Source organism: Neovison vison, chromosome 3 (assembly GCF_020171115.1).
Source record: "Neovison vison isolate M4711 chromosome 3, ASM_NN_V1, whole genome shotgun sequence".
Lineage (NCBI taxonomy): Eukaryota > Metazoa > Chordata > Mammalia > Carnivora > Mustelidae > Neogale > Neogale vison.
Genome location: NC_058093.1, coordinates 12,702,472 through 12,721,669, shown reverse-complemented (window position 1 = coordinate 12,721,669; position 19,198 = coordinate 12,702,472). Strand labels below are relative to the sequence as shown.

General features: G+C 40.2%; 1 protein-coding gene across 3 annotated transcripts in view; it reads right to left on the bottom strand.

The window, feature by feature from the left end:
- Positions 1-17,260, bottom strand: part of LOC122902176 (aldehyde oxidase 4-like) — a 59,421-nt gene extending 42,161 nt beyond the window's left edge. For all 3 annotated transcript variants that reach the window (XM_044241260.1, XM_044241261.1, XM_044241262.1), the window contains exons 1-7: positions 17,059-17,260; positions 13,635-13,692; positions 11,571-11,667; positions 8,037-8,145; positions 6,479-6,605; positions 3,237-3,298; positions 174-257 (exon numbers count right to left, since the gene is read on the bottom strand). In XM_044241260.1, the coding sequence (XP_044097195.1) occupies positions 174-257; positions 3,237-3,298; positions 6,479-6,605; positions 8,037-8,145; positions 11,571-11,667; positions 13,635-13,692; positions 17,059-17,115 (594 nt within the window). In that variant the 5' untranslated portion in view covers positions 17,116-17,260. The remainder of the gene's footprint in view (positions 1-173; positions 258-3,236; positions 3,299-6,478; positions 6,606-8,036; positions 8,146-11,570; positions 11,668-13,634; positions 13,693-17,058) is intronic.
- Positions 17,261-19,198: the final 1,938 nt, after the last annotated feature.

Genomic DNA, 19,198 nt, shown 5'->3' with positions numbered 1-19,198 from the left:
GGCCTCATGAAAGTCATGGGCCTGCTAATTTTTGAAGCATTTTAAAGACATTTTACTTCCTGAATTCTCTTCCTTTTAATTTACTCACTGAAAAGAACAGGAAATGAATACATTTGGATTCAGGTGTGTATTTTTCAGTTAATCCCAACTGAAGTAGAACTCCAGATACTTACTTTTTCTTGTCTATTTATAAAAGACCTCTCTTCTTGATCCATGCAGCATTTTCCTGATCCTTTCAGTTCACAAACAGTTGTTTCCTTAGGCAGTAATGCAAGAATTTAAAACAAATTCATTGGTCAGTTCTTAAAACATCAACCTGAGTACTTGCAGTCCCCAGGCCGCACAGAAGTGATGGAAGAAGTAACAGAGTCTGTCCTTGCCTTCAAGGGCTCTGTAATGGGGTGGAGTGGAGAACAAGCCATTCCATCACTGAACAATTAGGGAAAATTACAGGGAGCATGTAACCATGCTATGATAAGGTCTTGTTAATGTGTTGCTCAAAAGCCAGGGGATCATGAAGGAGGTCAGAGGAGATGGGGTCAGCCAGCTAAGGCTTCCTGTAAAGTGCCGTAAATGGAGTAGTTAACAAGGTAGTAAACAAAAAACCAAAAGAGATGGCTTTTCTTTATCCTAAGAGTGATACAGCATGTGTCTGTCACAAAGTCCTGGGAAGGCAAACTGCCTTTAAGACTTTCTATACACAAAGAAAAATAAACTGAAAACCCGAGTTTAATTTGGGTGTTATTGGAGCTCTTCTGAATTATTTGGATGATTCAAGTCAAGTCTCAAACCATTTTACCTTAATTTTCAGGACACTTCATGGAGACCCCAAGTAGCGGTTTTGGACTGAATGTCCTGGTCAGTTACTGCAACTCTACCTAATTATTTTCATTCCTGTTTGTCCTTTACATGTGTAGACACAACCCAAGGCTTTGGGGTGCTTTGGAGATATATGGTTTGACTTTGTACATGGAGTCAAAGAGACCTGGGTTCTAGTTCCTACTTTAACACATAATAACTGGGTTGAGTTTGTTAAATTAGGGAAATAAAACCCCTCCCAAACCGGTCTGTTTGATTTAAATATGCAAATGGAACCTATAGTATCTGACACAGAGAAAGTGCTGCAGAGGTGGTGGCTGATGTTTTCACCTGTAAGGAAGAGGGATTTGGATTTTGTGACAATGCTGTGCACAATAAAGGAACAAATGACAAATGGCTGAATGTGGGGACCCAAGTGAATGAGATAAAAAAATCTATTTTTGTATAGGTAGATTGGACCTTCAGGTAAAATCACATAATATTAGGTTGAATCATGAATCATATGAAGTTGCTGTTTTTGTGAGTCATCATGGTAGAGGACTGACCACTCATATGGTTTGACATTTACAGTATCTTACCCAGGATCTCAAAATAGCTGTAGTGTGTAAAGCTTTTCAGATTCTTCATTACAGGCCTAAAAGTAGATTTTTTTCCCCAAAGACTTTTTGGTATTTGGAATTAACTTGTGTAACTTGAATTGTTTTTGGTCAACAAAAATTATATAAAATTAATTTTCACCATAAAAAATGGGTGTTAGAATTCCATCCTAACTGAAACCTTGTTGATATTTAACATTCTGAAAACTTAATATATCTCAAAACTACAGCCTCCCACACCCCGTGCCATATGCTAAATCATTCTTTTCCAATTTCCTTCATCCTGTCTGGTTCCTTAATCTCTTAACTTTAAGAATGATTTGGATTTCTTCTTAACTGTATCCTTTATTGTCTGGAAGATATGATTCTGACAATCCCCTTCCTGAAAGTTACCTTTTTTGGGTCCATATCTACCACATGGGTCTAGGTCCTCATTCCTTTATTCATGGAGGGCTGCACTAGTCCACGCCTTCATCCCTTTTCAGTTTTATCCTTCTTACTGGCAGGTGCCAAGAATTTTCCCTTTGAAATACTATTCCCATGTTACACCCAGCTTGAAGACAGACAATGACTGTATATTGGTTACCAAATTTAAGTCTAAATTCCTTAGCCCAGAATAATATCTTTTTACTTCCTAATGCTTTAGCTATATATCAGTTTTCTAGATGAACCTTGCACATCTTTTCTTTTTCCTACTTCAGTGTGTTTTCTTACCTGGAATTTCCTACTGGCCTCTCTTCACCCATTCATTTCTATCACTTCTTTTAAGACCAAGCTCAGAACTCCCCTCCTCCAGTGTTTCCTTAGTCCCTTCCCTTCCCACTCATTAATTCTCTTTAATCCATGTTCCTTCAAAACTGATATACATGGTATAGGGGATATATTGAACTTTTAATGTTGGAGGCTATGCTATGGTTGGAGTCGTGGATCAAACCAGGCCCTGACTTGTGTCTCTTTTAAAGTCCGGATGCCTTGATAAGGGGTTAAGGACAGGAAAGTTGAGCAACACTGAGGAAGGGTCTGTGCTATGTGTCATGCGCTCGCCTACATAACTTCCCACACGCTCTCCCTACAGAAGGGAACAATGTGGTCAGGGTCCTGAATTCTTAGTTGGTCCTTGTTGTTCCTGTACTTCCCATAACCCACTCCCTGGCTGATTGTCTTGCATCAATAGTAGCTAATGCCATTAGGCGTGACTACCTGGCATCACGAGGTTTGCTTATAGTTAATGTAAACTTGTTATAGAAACCTGCGGTCATCTGACTAGATACTGGTGTATTACTCCTCCTATTGTGGTCTGCCTTATAAATGATTATAAGATGTGGAATAAAATCAGTACTGTTGGACATCCTACTCAGTGCTCCCCCTGCCCCCATCTCTTTGTCTCTTAATTTCTTTTCACCATCCTCTTACCCTCATGTTCCTGGTCGATTTGTTGCACCGGCCGCGACATTTTAATATCTTGCTTTTCAATTCTTAGTCTATTTTTTTTCTTTAAAAAGTCTATACTCTTAGTCTATTGGTCTAAAATAATATAGACTATTCCTTAGTCTATATTATTTTCTTTAAATGAGTTTGCATTTCTTGAAGACATGTAACATATACTTTACTTCTTAGGAAAGTCCCTATTTTAGGGCTATAAATAAGATACATGCTAAAAGGTTTATTTAAAAAATACCAACAGTGGCATTCAACAACTTTCAATGGTTAGAAAAGTCAACATGAGGATATTTTAGAAATAACTTAATGTAATAGATGATATTATGCAAATGTCCATTAATGTATTAAATCAACTGAAAAAAAATTTTTATTGTAACTTACCTCACAGAAAGTTTTTCCACTTTCTACAATTGGTCGGTATCCAGTACAGCGGCACAAATTACCTGATTAAGAAGAGATCAGTTTTGGAGTGCCTGGATGGCTCGGTTGGTTGAGTGTCTGCCTTTGGCTCAGGTTATGATCCCAGGTCCTGCTTCTCTCTTTCCCTCTGCCCTCCCACCCCCTGGCTTATGCTGTCTCCCGCTCATGTTTTCTCTCTCTCCCAAGTAAACAAAATCTTAAAAAAAAAAAAAAAGAGATCAATTTTTAAGGAATAGTAATGAAATATATTCTTTATTTGTGCTTCATTTTTTTCAGTGAAATAGCTCTATTACTAATTAGATTTTTTCTTTGGGAACAGAAATGTTCTTCAAAAAAAACTTGAGATTACCTTTTTTCCCTGAAATATTACAAAGGTCTCCATAATTTTTCCAATCAACTCTTCCCGCCTTATTTCCCACCCCTGTCCTAACTCATGTAACCCTGCCACTCCCATAACATCTCATTTGTCTCTTTGTTAAGCTTTTCTTACATAGTCTTTTCTCTCTCACATGTTCTCTTAGGGAGAATATGTCCATTTGTCAGGGCCCTTTTCCATGGGGTCTGCTCTAACACCCCAGCCAGAGCTGTACCACTCACTGTCTGGGTCTTTCTGCAGGCCTGTCATCAACTGTGCTAGCGTAGGGTCATTTATGTACATGCTTCATTTCCCTCAATGGATCTTAGGTTCCTGGAGAAGGCAAGGAGTATCTTAGATTTCATGAACCCTCCCAGTACTTTTTTACAAAGTATACTGAAATTCTGCAGCCAGTATAAATATTTATGAAGAGGTTTTTAATAAAATGAAAAAATTCTTATGTTACACTGTTAAAACTGTAAATACAGTATAAAATCACATATATAGTAGCCACAAGGATTCAAAATAAGAAAACAAAACTTATGCATAGAAAAGACTGACAGCAAACAGAAGTGTGTGATTGTGGTTATTTCCTGAGGGCAGAAATATGAATGAGATTTTTCCTTTTTAATTTTTTTCTGCATTTTTCATAACAGGAATTTTTTAAATTTATTTTTTATTTTCAGCATAACAGTATTCATTATTTTTGCACCACACCCAGTGCTCCATGCAATCTGTGCACTCTATAATACCCACCACCTGGTACCCCGACCTCCCACCCCCCGCCCCTTCAAAACCCTCAGATTGTTTTTCAGAGTCCATAGTCTCTCATGGTTCACCTCCCCTTCCTTTCCCCCAACTGTTATTTTTTAAAAATAAATTCAAAATGATATGTCCAGATGCAGCTTAACAATTTCATAAGCTATATAAATGTGTGAATTGGGTAGGTTTAAACATCCAAAAGTGTAAAAGCTTGATGCCAGTGAGTCATGCGGAAACTTGGTTAACAGATTATCCTCTGTTTTTGTTTTTAGAACAGAACAGTTGAAGAAGAATCTGCATGCTCGAGATGGAATTCAGACCCCATAATCTATCTTTCCTTTTGCTAAGAAGAAAGAATGTAGAAGTGTGTGAGTTAAGAATCTCCTTTTGGAGTCAAGGAAAAGAGCTGAAATGTCTAAAACATAAGTAACATGGCACGAGATACCAGTATTTAAGAGGCAATGGACACCTTCTCTCTGATAAACTATAAGTAAACATTAAAGGTTAGAGAGAGCTAATATCAGAGTTTTCTGTCATGTTTTTGTCCTTGGCCACATAATCAGTGACAAGTCTACAAGCCCACCACAGGAAGGCCCACCACAGGGATGCTAATAGTAGCCACTGCAGAAATTCTTCCGGTTCTACGGGGAAAAAATATGGAAATCAAAAAAAAAATTTTCCCCTTAGTCTTGAAGAGAAAGACAAGATTACATGAAGTGGTGATTTATACCAGCTGATCATTTTAGAAGATATGTGCCATCCCTAACTGTATTACTTTGGACTTTATTATATGTTATTGTTTCCCTTAAAATATTAACATGAAAGCTATCAGTGTGGCTAGGATTTATAATTCTAGAAAGAGCTCAAGCAAATGGATTGTGAACCAAAATATACCCTCCAAATTATGCATACCCTACATAAGTTTATCTACTTCATCAATTTAGCCAAGCTTTACAGCACCACCTCCTGATGGTTGTTATATGAATTACAGGCACAGAATCTAGGAGGAAATAATCCTAAAACTGTGCATATGCAAAAAAACAAACAACAAGTAGGGTGAATCTCAAGATCTCTGCTTTTTGAAGCTCTCATTTCCTTATTAGTATGGATTATTTCATTGAATAAAGATTATCTATTCAGCTTGGGTTAAAATTATAATTGAAACCATAGGTCAAAGTTTTAGTAGTACTTTGTAAGAAAGTGAAAAGTTTTGACGGAAGAAGTTGTTGAGAAACAAGGGAAAATACTATTTTTATATACCACTTACATAAAATTTAAATTGTAGTTTTATTTTGTTTTAGTCTACATCTTTTCATCATAATACTGAATTTCTGACTAGGCTTATTTACTGAAAGGGACAAAGAGCTTTCTTATAATATTTAAAGGTTTACTTTCATGGCTTCCTTCCAAGAACGAGGGGCCAGTTACCTTGAAAGTAGGTAGATTTGTACAGGAAACTACATTTGTTAACATGCTTTTCTTTCACTTTTGTTTTTGTTTTCTTAATAGAAAATTGTGTTTGTTCATTAGATTTGATAGTTATTTCATTTTAGGAGACTGAATTACTAAGTTTATTTGTGATAACTAGTTGCTGCCTGTGACTTCCTAACCCAACCAGAACATAAAAATAAAGTATCAGAAAGTCTATCTTCTTTAAAAAAATTTTTAAAAAATTAACTGTAGTAAGCAGAGTTAATGAATGAGTCCAACAGATTAATTTAAAAATAAACAACAAAAATCTCATTCATCCACACTACCCAAATTTCTACATTTGGAAAAGATTATAATATTATAAATGTTAGAAAGAACCTATTTGAATGTCTTCATAGAGGGACACTGGGATCCATTAAGGGAGAAAGGTTTGTAATGAAACCAATATTGCCCCAGTTCTTGGCATCACTGCTCACAAAAGGAAGGTAGTACTTCCTAGAAAGTATTAAAGGTACTAAAGAGGCCTTCGTGTTAGCCAGGTGCCTGGAATCTCAAAGTTTGCCACAATGTCTCTCCAAGGGCTGGGATTTCCTCTTCTAGTTACTCGGGCACTTTCTACCCTAGGCCCTACCTACAGAGGACCAAGAAAGCTCACCTCCAATAGCTTTGGTTATCTGCTCCAGGGTTGGCTCTGGGTGGTTCCTCAGCAGTGTGTAGATGGACATCACCATCCCTGGGCTGCAGAAGCCACACTGTGTGCCATGACACTTGGCAAGTCTTTCCTAGGAGGAAACAGTACATTATTTATGCTTCAAACCTCTTGTTTCCCTACCTTGGATACTAGAAAGGAGTACAACTTATTTATTTAGCTTTCCAGAAATGAGTGCAGCGTAAAAGATGTTCACTCTGGAGGAAAATATTTCTATTTCTTGAAAATATTTTTATTTTTGAAAGCTGTTTTTTCTCCCCTCAAGAAAAGCCTAGTGGCAGGATTAATTAAGTGTCTTTAGTCTCCAGCCTGATTTCTTTATCTGTGAAATAGAAGTGTAGCTTAGGGCACAAGTAAAATGCTTTGGAGTCTCCCTCCTGTGAGTTTTGGTCCCTACTAAACCTCATTAACTGTGTGACCTTGGTGATTTACTTTTCTTCATCTTCAAAATTAGAATAATAAAATATAAATAAAATTAGAATAATAATGGTATCTACCATATGGGAATCATTGGGAGAATAAATGAACGAGTATATGCAAATCACCTAGCAGTTTCTGGGAAGTCATTTTTATCCCCTTCTCCGTCTGTATTATAGAATTTTTGAAGACCTAAATGACAAAATCTATATAAATGCTTCAAAAATTGTGAAGTGTCATTTAGTAGTGTTGTGCCATTCATATATTTAATTTAAGCATATTCAACTTTTATGCATTTAAATACAACAAAGAAGCAACAAAAATAAGTGGGGAACATGACTCTGGGTCCGTCCCGTGTTTCCTTTCCATGTGTCTCTCACAGGGTACGCAACTTAACTGGCTGGCTCAAGTGTGCTTCAAATGTTTTTAAATAAACATTTTTCAAATTCACCCCTAAGATGAAAGCCAAATACTTCAACTGTAACTCAACTAAAAGGAGAGATACTGTTCTCTCTTTTTTAAAGATTTTATGTATTTATTTGACAGAGAGAAATCACAAGTAGATGGAGAGGCAGGCAGAGAGGGAAGCAGGCTCCCTGCTGAGCAGAGGGCCCAATGTGGGACTCGATCCCAGGACCCTGAGATCATGACCTGAGCCGAAGGCAGCTGCTTAACCCACTGAGCCACCCAGGCGCCCCAGAGAGATACTGTTCTAATAGTAGAGGGAATTGTGTTGGATTTATCACTAGATGGCAAATTCCTTGGGATGTGGCATATAAACTGCCCTATAAATGTGGTGGTAAAGGTTTAGCAACAGAACCTCTGGGAAAAAGCCCTCTAATTTGTAGCTTCTATCAATTTTAGTAGTATAAAGTGTCCTTGTTTTAACTTAGGGTAAGGGTGGGGTTGAGAAATAAAGATGCCAAAACCAAAGAAGGAATCTTGCTTTATATACCAGTCTCTAAGAAAACCTTAGTTATGAAGCACTGATTATGGCAAAATGAAAATTTAGAAGCACGGAGGATTTCAAAGTTGGTGAGAGTACAGCAGACTATGTGGGATGTCTATACCAGAATTACACTCTTACCTGCACGGGATGAATCCTGGTGCTGATGCTTCCTACACCTTCCACCGTTGTGACAGCAGCCCCATGCAGAGAGCAGATGGGCACCAGGCACGCTGTAACTGGAGAGTGGCTGTGATGGATATTTGTAAAGAGAATACATTGGAATCATAGGGAGTGAATAGTGTCATTCAGGGAGTCCAGGAAAGTCATGGGACAACAGTTCCTGAGAATACAGAGAATACTTGGTAAAAATCTATAGATTTCTAGAAGTTTCTAGAAAAGAGTTTACATATGGCTGGCATCAAGTGGTAGAGAGAAATGGAGAAAAAGAATAATGAACAGTTCTGGGGGTGGGAGGTTGGGGTACCAGGTGGTGGGTATTATAGAGGGCACAGCTTGCATGGAGCACTGGGTGTGGTGAAAAAATAATGAATACTGTTTTTCTGAAAATAAATAAATTGGGAAAAAAAAAAGATATCAGGCAGTATTATAGAGGGCACAGCTTGCATGGAGCACTGGGTTGTGGTGAAAAAATAATGAATACTGTTTTTCTGAAAATAAATAAATTGGAAAAAAAAAAAAAAAAAAAAAAGAAGTAGCCTAACTACTCCCCCTGCAGGTATAAAAATGTAGAAGCCTCAGAAGAGGCAAACCCAGAGGCTCTTTGTCTAGGGCACTCAAGCTCCGAACCTTCCCATTAAGCTGTCACTCATGAGAAGTTCCTTCTCTAATCCCAAGTTTCTAATGTGGACTGTAAATGAGATGAGCTATTAAACTGTAAAAAGAAAAATTAAAAAAAAAAAAAAAAGAACGCCAAGAGACCTTCTTTATTATTTCCCATTCTAGGGAGAGGAAATCTTTTATTCTTCAGATAGCACACTGACTTATATAAACTCCACCATGGGGTAGTTTAGTCCTTTTGATTTTCAACTACGTGCTACTTTTAAATATACAGACACTCTGCTTGCATGCTAGTCCAGTTAAATCGGAATCTTTGGGGGTGGATCACTTTACCACATTTTAAAGCTCCTCAGCCAATTCTAATGTATGGCCACAGGTGGAAGCCACCCATTTACGCCCTTATCTTTTTTTTTTTTTTAAAGATTTTATTTATTTATTTGACAGAGAGAAATCACAAGTAGACGGAGAGGCAGGCAGAGAGAGAGAGAGAGAGGGAAGCAGGCTCCCTGCTGAGCAGAGAGCCCGATGCGGGACTTGATCCCAGGACCCTGAGATCATGACCTGAGCCGAAGGCAGTGGCTTAACCCACTGAGCCACCCAGGCACCCTACGCCCTTATCTTGATCATCTTTCCCACAGTAGAGTCTGTGTTAATGATGACGTGAATGTGGTTAGCACCAGATTCTCATCTCACAGGTTGGGAATGTGGTCCAGATCTCATTAGCCTAATTTAGTTTCTTTATTCCCACTCAGACTAAGTCTCATTCTCTTTCAGGCATGGGATATTGTCCCTCTCCTTAGGAATTTTTCCTTTATTCTCCTACCCTGGAAGATAGTAAGCATGCTATTCTGAAGAAAAGACAGGAGTTCCTGGGAAGCTCAGTCGGTTAATGCCCTACTTTTGATTTTGGCTCAGGTCATGATCTCAGGGTCATGAGATCAAGCCCCCCATCTGGCTCTGTGCCCAGTGTGGAGCCTGCTTGAGATTCTCTCTGCCCCTCCCATACCCTGCAACCTCGCTCTCTCTAAAAATAAATAAATCTGAAAAAAAAAAGAAAAAAGAAAAGAAAAGAAAAAAATAAAAATAAATAAATAAATCTTAAAAAGAAAAAAAAATGTGCTGCTCTTGGCTCCTCCAGCTCTTCGGTCAAAGGCGTTTGGAGGCCACCCGGCTGGCTGCGAGAGTGCGTGGTGTGCAGAGAAAGAGTGCAACCGATCAATTTCTGTTTTCTGTGTCCTCTAAATTCCTCCTCCCCCATATGACGTGTAACTTCCCCTTAATCTCAACCTCGCTCTCAACAGCTCTTCCAATGTTCATTGCTCTCCTCAGTCTTACCCTCGTACCTCATCTGGAAGAGAGAAGCACGAGCTCCATCCACTCCCAGCCCACCCAGAGTCGCAGTCACCCGCCCTGTGTTCTGGGCCAGGAGGGCAGGAATCCTTCCTCCTTCTCCCTGTGCTCTGGCTCCCATTTATTCTTCTCTCCCCCGGGCCTGCTCCGTCACTGAGAGTCCTCTTAACCTCTTCCCTTTTATAGCCTCAGTCCCCTCAATTCCTTTGAGTTTAAAAGTAAATTCAAGTGTTTGCTGTCACTACACGAAGCCAAACCAAACTGATGTCTCTCTCCAGCTACTGGTCCATCTTTCTTTCCCTTCTTAGTCAAGTTTCTTCAAAAGCTGTCCACAGCTTCCTGGCCTTTCCGCCATTCCTGTGTCGTCTGTACGTCGTGCGCCGGCCTTGTCAGTCTGCTGAACGTGCTCCAGGAGCAATCTAATGGCCCTAGGTCACTCCCTGGAGTCTCATATATTCTCATATATCGACCACTTCTACCTTCTAGGAACGTTCTCCTCTTATTATTCCTCCTTCATCTCCCTCTTCCTCTCCTTTCTGAGATGTCTGTTATTCTACGGTGTCTTGAGCTGGTAAGTGCAGTGTGCTTCATTCCGGATGGCCCAGGGCTGAATGCCTGCCTTCACCGCCAAATGGCCCACATGATCTCGAGCCAGTTATTTGACTTTCTTTGCTTCAGCTACCCCTTTTTTCAACATGAGTGATAGTGACGCCTATCTCAAAGCTGCTTTGGAGACTAAATATGACAATATATGTAAGCTACTTTGAACACTTCCGGGTATAGGATAAGCATTCAATAAGTGTTCGCTATTTTTATTACCATTAATATTTAGATTGATAGCTTCAGGTAAGTTACAGGTCTGGATGAGACCTCTTCTCTGAGTGACAGAACGGTTTATCTGGATGCCTGAGGACAATCCCGTAGGTGTCCGTAATTAATCTAGTGCAATGTGTTCGAAGCTAAATTTACTGCTTTCCCTTTCTCTGCTCCTTTCCCAAGTTCCCTAATTTGTAGAGAGCACCGCCCAGTGACTTAAGACAAGAACTTGGAATCATGCCAGACAGCTCCTTCACCACCCATTTCAATCATCCTGAGCAAATCTGCATTTTAGGCCAAGGTAATTTGAGATCCCGTTCAGCTCTTCCAGGCAAATAATTCCTCTTAGTGTGTCAAAGACCTACTCCTCCTACCAAGACAATGTATCGCTACTTCATGTTTAAGGCATTCTTGTCTGACCCCCAGTTCTGACATCTCTTGCTTGAAAGCAAAGAAGTACTTGTATAGCAAGCGAGAGCATGACCCTGAGAGACTGCACACAGGACAGTAGATTCTGATGGAAACAAAGTCCATGGGAAAGATCTGGAGCTTACGAAGCTGCAGGCTGAGCAGGCCTAGAGGTCCCATGAGCATGATAAACACCTGGAAAGAAGAGAGGGGAGTGCCTGTGGGCAGGAAAAGTAAGACACACCTCTGCGTCCTCCCCAGATGTGCCCAGGACAGGGCTGGGCCCAACACAAAGGATACCGGATCTCCTTGGTCTTGGGGTTGTATCTTGACACCATGACGGTGCAGGCGCCGCAGCCTCCACTTCCACAGCTGTACTTAGTGCCTGTGAGGTAGACTGGAAGGAAGGGAGTCAAGGAAAAAGAGGGGGCGCAGGCCACTTTGCTTTTTATGTTGTTCTTCCTCGGATACTGGTAACAAGAAACATGTTTTCTTGTTTCTTGTTTAGAGAGCTGTTTCATTTTTTGGCATATAAATGAGCTCAATGGGGAAAGATGAGAAGAAATCCTTACAGACTTACACTGCCTTATCCGAAACCCTTGAGGCCAGATGCCTTTCTCATGTAAAAGTTTCCATATTTTACAAAGGTAATAAGAGAGCATTCCCAAGTGGGGCTAGGGCAGCACCTTGTAATCAAACACATGAATATTTCTGCAGTGAACCATAGGGATATTCACACTAAGTGGGAAACAGGAAGACAACCAAGGACCTCATCAGAGATCAGGGTTTACATCCCAAAGAGGTGTAAAAAGGCTTTTGAATTCAGAGTTGTGGATAAGGGGTCATCATTTAGGTGGTGGGAAATAGTACATGGGAAAAACTTAGAAAACTGTCTCTGGGAGCTTAACTTGCCCTGTTCAGCAATGTATGCTTCTATCTTCTTACTAGATTAGAGAATATTAATTTAATACCCACAGCTCCTGAACTGGTACTGTCACCAAGCACTGTGTACCTTTTCCCTGTAAGATGTTTATATGTTTTCATAAAGAAAGAACAAATTATATATGTAAATCCTCTGCTTTAGATTCTTTAAGAATCTACTGGAATTTGCTTGGGGCCTTTTCTGGGCGAGTTTAAAAAGGATCTCATGGGCAGAGGTCATAATTGGCTTGGGCAGAATAGTGAGCTGATCGGGATATTAGGGGACAATCCTGGCTAGAACAGTGGCATGATGGGTTAGGAAACCAGATTGCAAGGGGTTATACGGTGAGAAACAGAGTCTGGAAAGAAAATGAGGCATCAGGTACACATAATTTTTTAGATAAGTTTGGCAGGAAAATACAGAGAGAAACAAAGGGATGTTTTTAGGTGGGTATGTTGGGAGGCAAAAAGACGGGGAGAGAAGAATGTGAAGGGAGAAGGAAGTGAAGATCCTGAAGAGAGGGGATAACATTATCTTGTATATATCTTGTATATGTCTTGTACTGACTCCCCAGAGCCTAACATAGTGCCTGGCTCTTAGTAGGTATTCAGTAAGTATATATATTTCAACTTATTGTTTTGAAATATTTATAGTTTCATAGGAAGTTGCAACAATAAAACAGTAACAAAACCTGTCACCTTGCTTGCCCCAAAGATGACATCCCACATAGCTATAATACAACATCAAAAGCAGGAAGCTGACCTGAGGATTACACTGATAACCAGACTAGGGAGCTTATGCAGAGTTTGCCACTTACACCTGCACATGTACCATGTAGGTACTGCTCTACGCAATTTTTTCTCCTAAACAGATCTATGTCACCATGCCCACAATAGCTGTGCTTCCCCAAACCTAAGACATTTTTTCTGAAAATTTATTGCAGGTCTGTTGAAGGTACTGGAGGTGTAGGGAGTAAAAAAGTTCCAGATTAGAGGGGGAGAGCTGAGAGTACATTAGCTTTATGTTGGAATTTTGAAACATGTTTATAGAACCTTGTTTTCTCCAATAAGACTTATGAAATGGTCTAAGTGACAAGTCAGGGAAGTCTTCATGGGAAACTACTGCCAGCGCCATGTACCCGAGCAGTTGGCTGAATATAAAAAGTTATCAGGGTGGGCATGAGACCCAAAAGGTCATAGTTATTTCTAAAGTTACACACTCCTGTTTCACTGGATGATTCTTTTGGTTTTGCTCAGGTGAAATATATGACAAAGCACGAATCTCTCACTTTTGGATGACCTTTGTAAACTCCAACTAGACTCTACAAGTCAAACACAAGGGTATTTACCTTGAGCAAACACAGGGCGACTCTTTTCAGAAGTCTTAGCATGTCCACTTTTTACCACCCAGGCCAGATTCATTACAGTAAAATATAAGGATATGGACTTTCCTCAGGTAGTACAGTAGGTTTACTTCAGGATCAGCATTCTTCTCTACAACCTACATTATGAAATGAGAAAAGGGATTTTAGGAAGATAGTACCAACATGTTAGGGCAACTCTAACCATTGTTTTGGGGACGTTTTTGACAGATGGTAGCTTCACAGGGGGAAAAAGATAACAAAGGAAACATTTCTAACACTTGGAACCAATTTTGAAGAAATTATGGAATATTAGTTCTACGTCTCTGAATTTTCCCATATATATGACAATTATAAATTCTGGATTGCTTTTCCTTATAGTCACCCAGGGAGGGCCCAAATGGGAAAACAGATACATAGATTCCAAAATCGACTCAGAAAACTCGTGGCCATAGGAAGTCACAGAAAAGGTTAGCCAGAGATTTCTTAATGGAGTCATGGGGTGTATGTTACAAAGGGAGCCCCTCCTGTTCCCATACCCTGCTCCCAGCCCCCTAGTGAAATGGAGGTGCCACTAAGCAAAGGACGAGCAGAAGGGAGCATGAATCTGGCTCTGTCTCTCATGTCACACTCCTGGCTGTTACTGCCAATAGAAAGAAGCTGGCACAGGAGATGAAAATCGTCTGCTTTCGTTGGCCCAGACAGCTCTTCTGCTAGGTATAGTCAGGCGAGATTAGAGAGAATGGAAGAGAAACTTACAAGGAAGTGTAGCAATGAACCCGAAACAGAGGACATTGTTCCATTAAAAGTGTTTTTTACTGTTATCACCCTAGAAAAAGGCAACAAACCACATTATTCTTCATATGTTGCCTATTTCCAAAATTTCTAAGTCCTTAGAAGATTTACTCAGCCAGAGATGAGCTCATCCATCAGCCCTCCACTAGGAATCCTAGCATGAGAAGGAGGCTAAGTATAGTGGCATCTCAGAAACAAAGCATTATAGTTAGCATTGCTTTGACACCCTAATGTGTGGCTATGGAAATTATTTCCAAAGGTGGGAGCAAGATAGGGAATAGGGAGTGATGGTGGGCAAGCCAGGACTAATAGAACTTCCTCCTGTTTCCTCTATAATGGGGAACCCAGACTGACGACACTATTCTGTGGTATAAAGACATTGATATACCTGAGACAACATTCCAGATAAGTAGTAAACCCTCCCCAACCACTTTAGATGCCCAGTGAGTGCAACACTTGATTTAATACTTTCTCCTTCAATCATGACAAGGTCTGCTCAGGTTCCAAATGAGGGAAAAGGCAAGATTAGACTTTGGGAAATTAATTAAAGACTGCCAACTGCAATTCTGACATATCAGATATATGGTACTCCCAGTCATTTCAAAAAATATTTCAGTAATCATATGAGAAATAGTGGTCATACCAATAGCTGTGCTCACAAAATTGTTTGGGTACATCCTGTTTCCTCCAGTAATTTATAGACACTTGGGGAAAAAAATCCCTTTTTAGTAAGCATATGAAAACAGGGAAAACCTCACCAGTAACTGAGAGATGCAAGCAAAACCCCCGAGACACCCTGCCCATTAGATTAGCAAACCCTAAGAAGCATGATTATAGCAAGTTTTGGCACACTGAAGATTGGCAAATCATCTACAGGCAAGGAAACAGCACCTGTCATGCAATGAGCTGTGGGAAAAGGAACTTGTGCAGGATTCTGGAAAGCCACCTAGAAGGACCTCTGAAAGCAGCGTGGTACAATCTCACTCAAAGATTCTCTTGCCAGTGTTGGTGAGGAGACACATCATAGGATGTTCACTGCAGCATTTCTCGGGGTAGTGGGGAATTGGAAGCATCCTATGTGTCTATCGCTAGGGTCCTGGATAAGCAGAGTGAAGGATGTGCACAGTCTGGAAAACTAGCATGCAGAAGTCTCAGGTTTTCAAAGAGCAACGTGGATAAATCTCAAAACGGTGGTGAGTCACAAAAGGGAATTTATAAGTCACAATACCACTAGCGTAAGAACACACACACACACACACACTCTTGCACAATACCACGCAGGCCAAGCACTGTACATTTCTAAGATACATCTATATTTCTAAATAACAATATAGAAAGTAGATGGGAAGGACATATATATAAAATGCACAAGAGTAGATGCTTATGGGGGAAAGAAATAAAGAGACGATAGGACATAAAAAGAAAAAAAATAATAATAGAAAACAAAAGAGGAGTCTTGTCCAGACTGTGGGGATGGAATGCCATGGCCAGAGGTGAGTGTGCTTTGCTCAGATCTGTGCTGGTAGGTCTAAAGGAAGGAAAAACAACCGCAAAAATAACAACAAAACCAATTTCTACAAAAAGGTGTATAATTTCCCCCCTTTGGCCATCTGTAACTTGTCTTAGAAATCTATAAGACAGAGAAGGGTAAAAACAGCAAACTATCAGCTGTGATTGCAAAAGATTGAAGACCTGGAGAAGGAATAATCATGCTAATGTAATATTAAGGGAGAAATGGTTTTATTCCAACAAAGGAAAAGCAACAAAGTCCATTTACCTCACACTCAGAGTAAGTTCTTAGCTTCTGAATTATTACTAATTGTCACTCACCAATCATCTTTCTGATGTTCAGGTCATTCAAGGTCCTGACCTACTGGTAAGCACTATTGCTAAACCCAGACTTTTTTCTGTTCTTTTCTTTCTCTGTTGTTTAGTTCAAAGCCTTCCTAAAAATGATGTTTCCCTGCTATTTGACAAGCAAAAATCCCAAGAATTCTTGCCTTCATTGAAGTTGTGTTTCTTTCTTTAGGGAAGAACATCAGTAATCTAAAATAACTGAAGCTTGAGTAGCATTAGCAACAAATGACTGTCCAAACTAATTTTTCATTTTAATACTTAACTAGTTTTTTTTTTCTCTAATTGTCCCAAGGCACCTCAAACTTCCCATGTATTCATTTTGCTCATTAAAGTACAGGGTTGAGAACAACTGGCCCAGGCTAAGCATCAGAGCCGCCACATCTCTTCTGAAGAGAAGGCAGCTTACTTAGTAGTCCGTGTTTCAGACAGAGTGGCCTCTGCCTCTAGATTGATTCATCAGCCTGAGGTGATTAAAGCAAAACAAAATCATTCTTTGCTACTGTTATCCTCAATGTCATATAGGCCTTCTATTATAATAGAATTGGTGAACTCAAGTAGAGCTAATATCCAAAAAAAGGGGGAGAATGACAGTTTTTCGTACCTGTGGCAGAACTGATTTTGTAATATAACAAAGAAATGAGAGTCCCTTACTGATTCCAAAAGAAACTATTCCTTAATATTGTGCACCAAATCTTGAACTAATGATCAATGTTCAAGTTCATATTACTATAGCTGACTTGAAAAAGGAGAGAGAATAAAGATACAATAAGTGGCACTGCAGTAAAAGAAAAAAAGTTAGCCTGGCTTTTGTCCCTGGTATACAAAAAGTCACATTAATCCTCTCATAAACTTACCTTTCTTCCATTCACAAAAAAAATCAGTTCATCGGAATTGGGAACAGAAGCCATCATACCAGGAAAAGAACGCCTCCACCAGAATAGAGGTTTGTCTGTCTGTCTGTTCTCAAGAACAGATATATTAGAGCAAAAACCTGGGTAACCATTAGTCTTGCCCGCTGTGTGGGGTGATTTATAGTCATGCTGCCACGTGAGAAGCACCAACCAGGGCTCTCTGCCCACCCTGCACGCAGGGACTTGGAGTGGTTCCTGGCAGCGCCCTGTGTTTTCCTTTCCTACAAATTAAGTCAGTGTCTTTGCCCATCCCTTTTGGAGTCTGACTGGTTTCCCCAGGGTAATGTGTTTAAAGCCAGATAAAAATTGAGCTTTAAACAGGCTGTTATCTGGCCAAGTCATCAATCAACAGTGCTATTAAAACTCATAAAACTAACTTTCTTTGATTTTTCAAAATCAAAAGATCTTTTCCTATGCAGAGGGAAGATTCCACCACGCATAGAACTAAAGACTTCATAAAATGTATTGTTCAAACTCAACTATAACAACATGTGAGTTTATTCTCCTTCCTTAATCTTTTTTTGTACTCACCTCGTTTCTTCAAATTTAAGGGTACACGACATCAAACTACCTAAAACCATAAACATGTACAGAGGTTTGCCATGCTCCAATCTGTTCTCAGGGCTTCATCCTTCAACAGCTTGGTGAACTACTATCATCTTTGATTTAGAGACAAATGAATGGAAGCACAGAGATATTGGACAACTTGCCCAGTGTCACACAGGCAATGGGTGGCAGAGTTGCTCCAGAGTCTGTGCCTTTCATCTCCTTCCTGTGCTCCACATGGAAACCTGGCAGGAAATGAGGCTAGAGGAACAGGCACTCCTGAATACGTAGGGAGGTCTTGTAGGCCTATTAAGGGTTATGTGGAGTCTTCTAAATATAATGGGAAGCCACTGGAGGGTTTTGAGGAGGGGATGACAGGATCAGATTCAAGTTTCTAAAAGACTGCTTTGGCTGCTTTGCAGAGAATGAAAGGTAGGAGCCAGATTGGAAGAAGAGAGAGGATTAGAAGTTACACAGTGGTGCAGTCAAGAGATGGTGAGGCTAGGACAAGGAGGACAGTGGGGAGATGGGTAAGAAGGGGTCAGATTTGCTGACAGACTGGATGTGAGGTATTGGGGGAGCTGAGTCAAGGATGTCTCCACAGCTTTTGGGTTGGGCAGGTGGATGAGGCTCTCCTAAGTTCTATTTGGACATGTTAAGTTTGGAAAACCTAAAAAACATGCAAATGGAGATGGTGAGTAGGTTGTTGGATACTCAAAACTGGTTTTTTGGGTTTGTCTTGAGGAGAAGGAAGACTCCAGATTTGGGGCAGAATTTCACCCCAGAGACTCCAATCCAGTCTTCCTTTAAGTACTAAGTTCTGACCTCACCAACTGAGCAGTATGCCTACACACTCCCCTGCCTCACTGCCTCCACAGTTCCCATTCTCATCCTGATTGATCCTTACCCAAGTAAGGGTCTGAAGGACCAACAGGAGTTTACCAGAACAAAGAAAGGACATGTTTAGCAGACAAAACCACTTGTGTAAAGTCAAGGAAGTCTGAAATTGCGTATTATGTTTCAGAGATTTAAAAGTGGTTTTATTCTTATATATGAATTGCTTGGGAATGAACGACAGAAATAGAAGTATCAAATAACATCATTCATTCAAAAATATTTGTGTGCCTGAAAAGATCACTTTCCTCATAGAGCGTAGGGGTGTGTGTGTGTGCGCACGCGCATATGTGAGTTCTGTGGGAACCTTAAGGCATTAGATAAAATGACATTTATTTCTAATGTGGTGGAAAATAAACTAGAGAGACAAGGTAACTTCAGATGGCAAGCAATGGGATCAACAGGTTAAGGTAATACCAAGTGACTTAGCACACTAGTTTAGTCTTGGGTAGTCAGGGCTGGTGTGTGTTTGACGTGAGTACTAAAGGCAAGCCCACAGAGAGGCAGCATGGGAGAAGAGCCTCCAGTGGCCCTGAGAAGGAACTGAGGCTAGCATGTTAAAAGGCCCCTATGGCAGACCGTGAATGGCAGGATGAAGGGAGAGTGAGGGAGGTCAGAGAGATGGTAGGGGCCAGGACCAGGG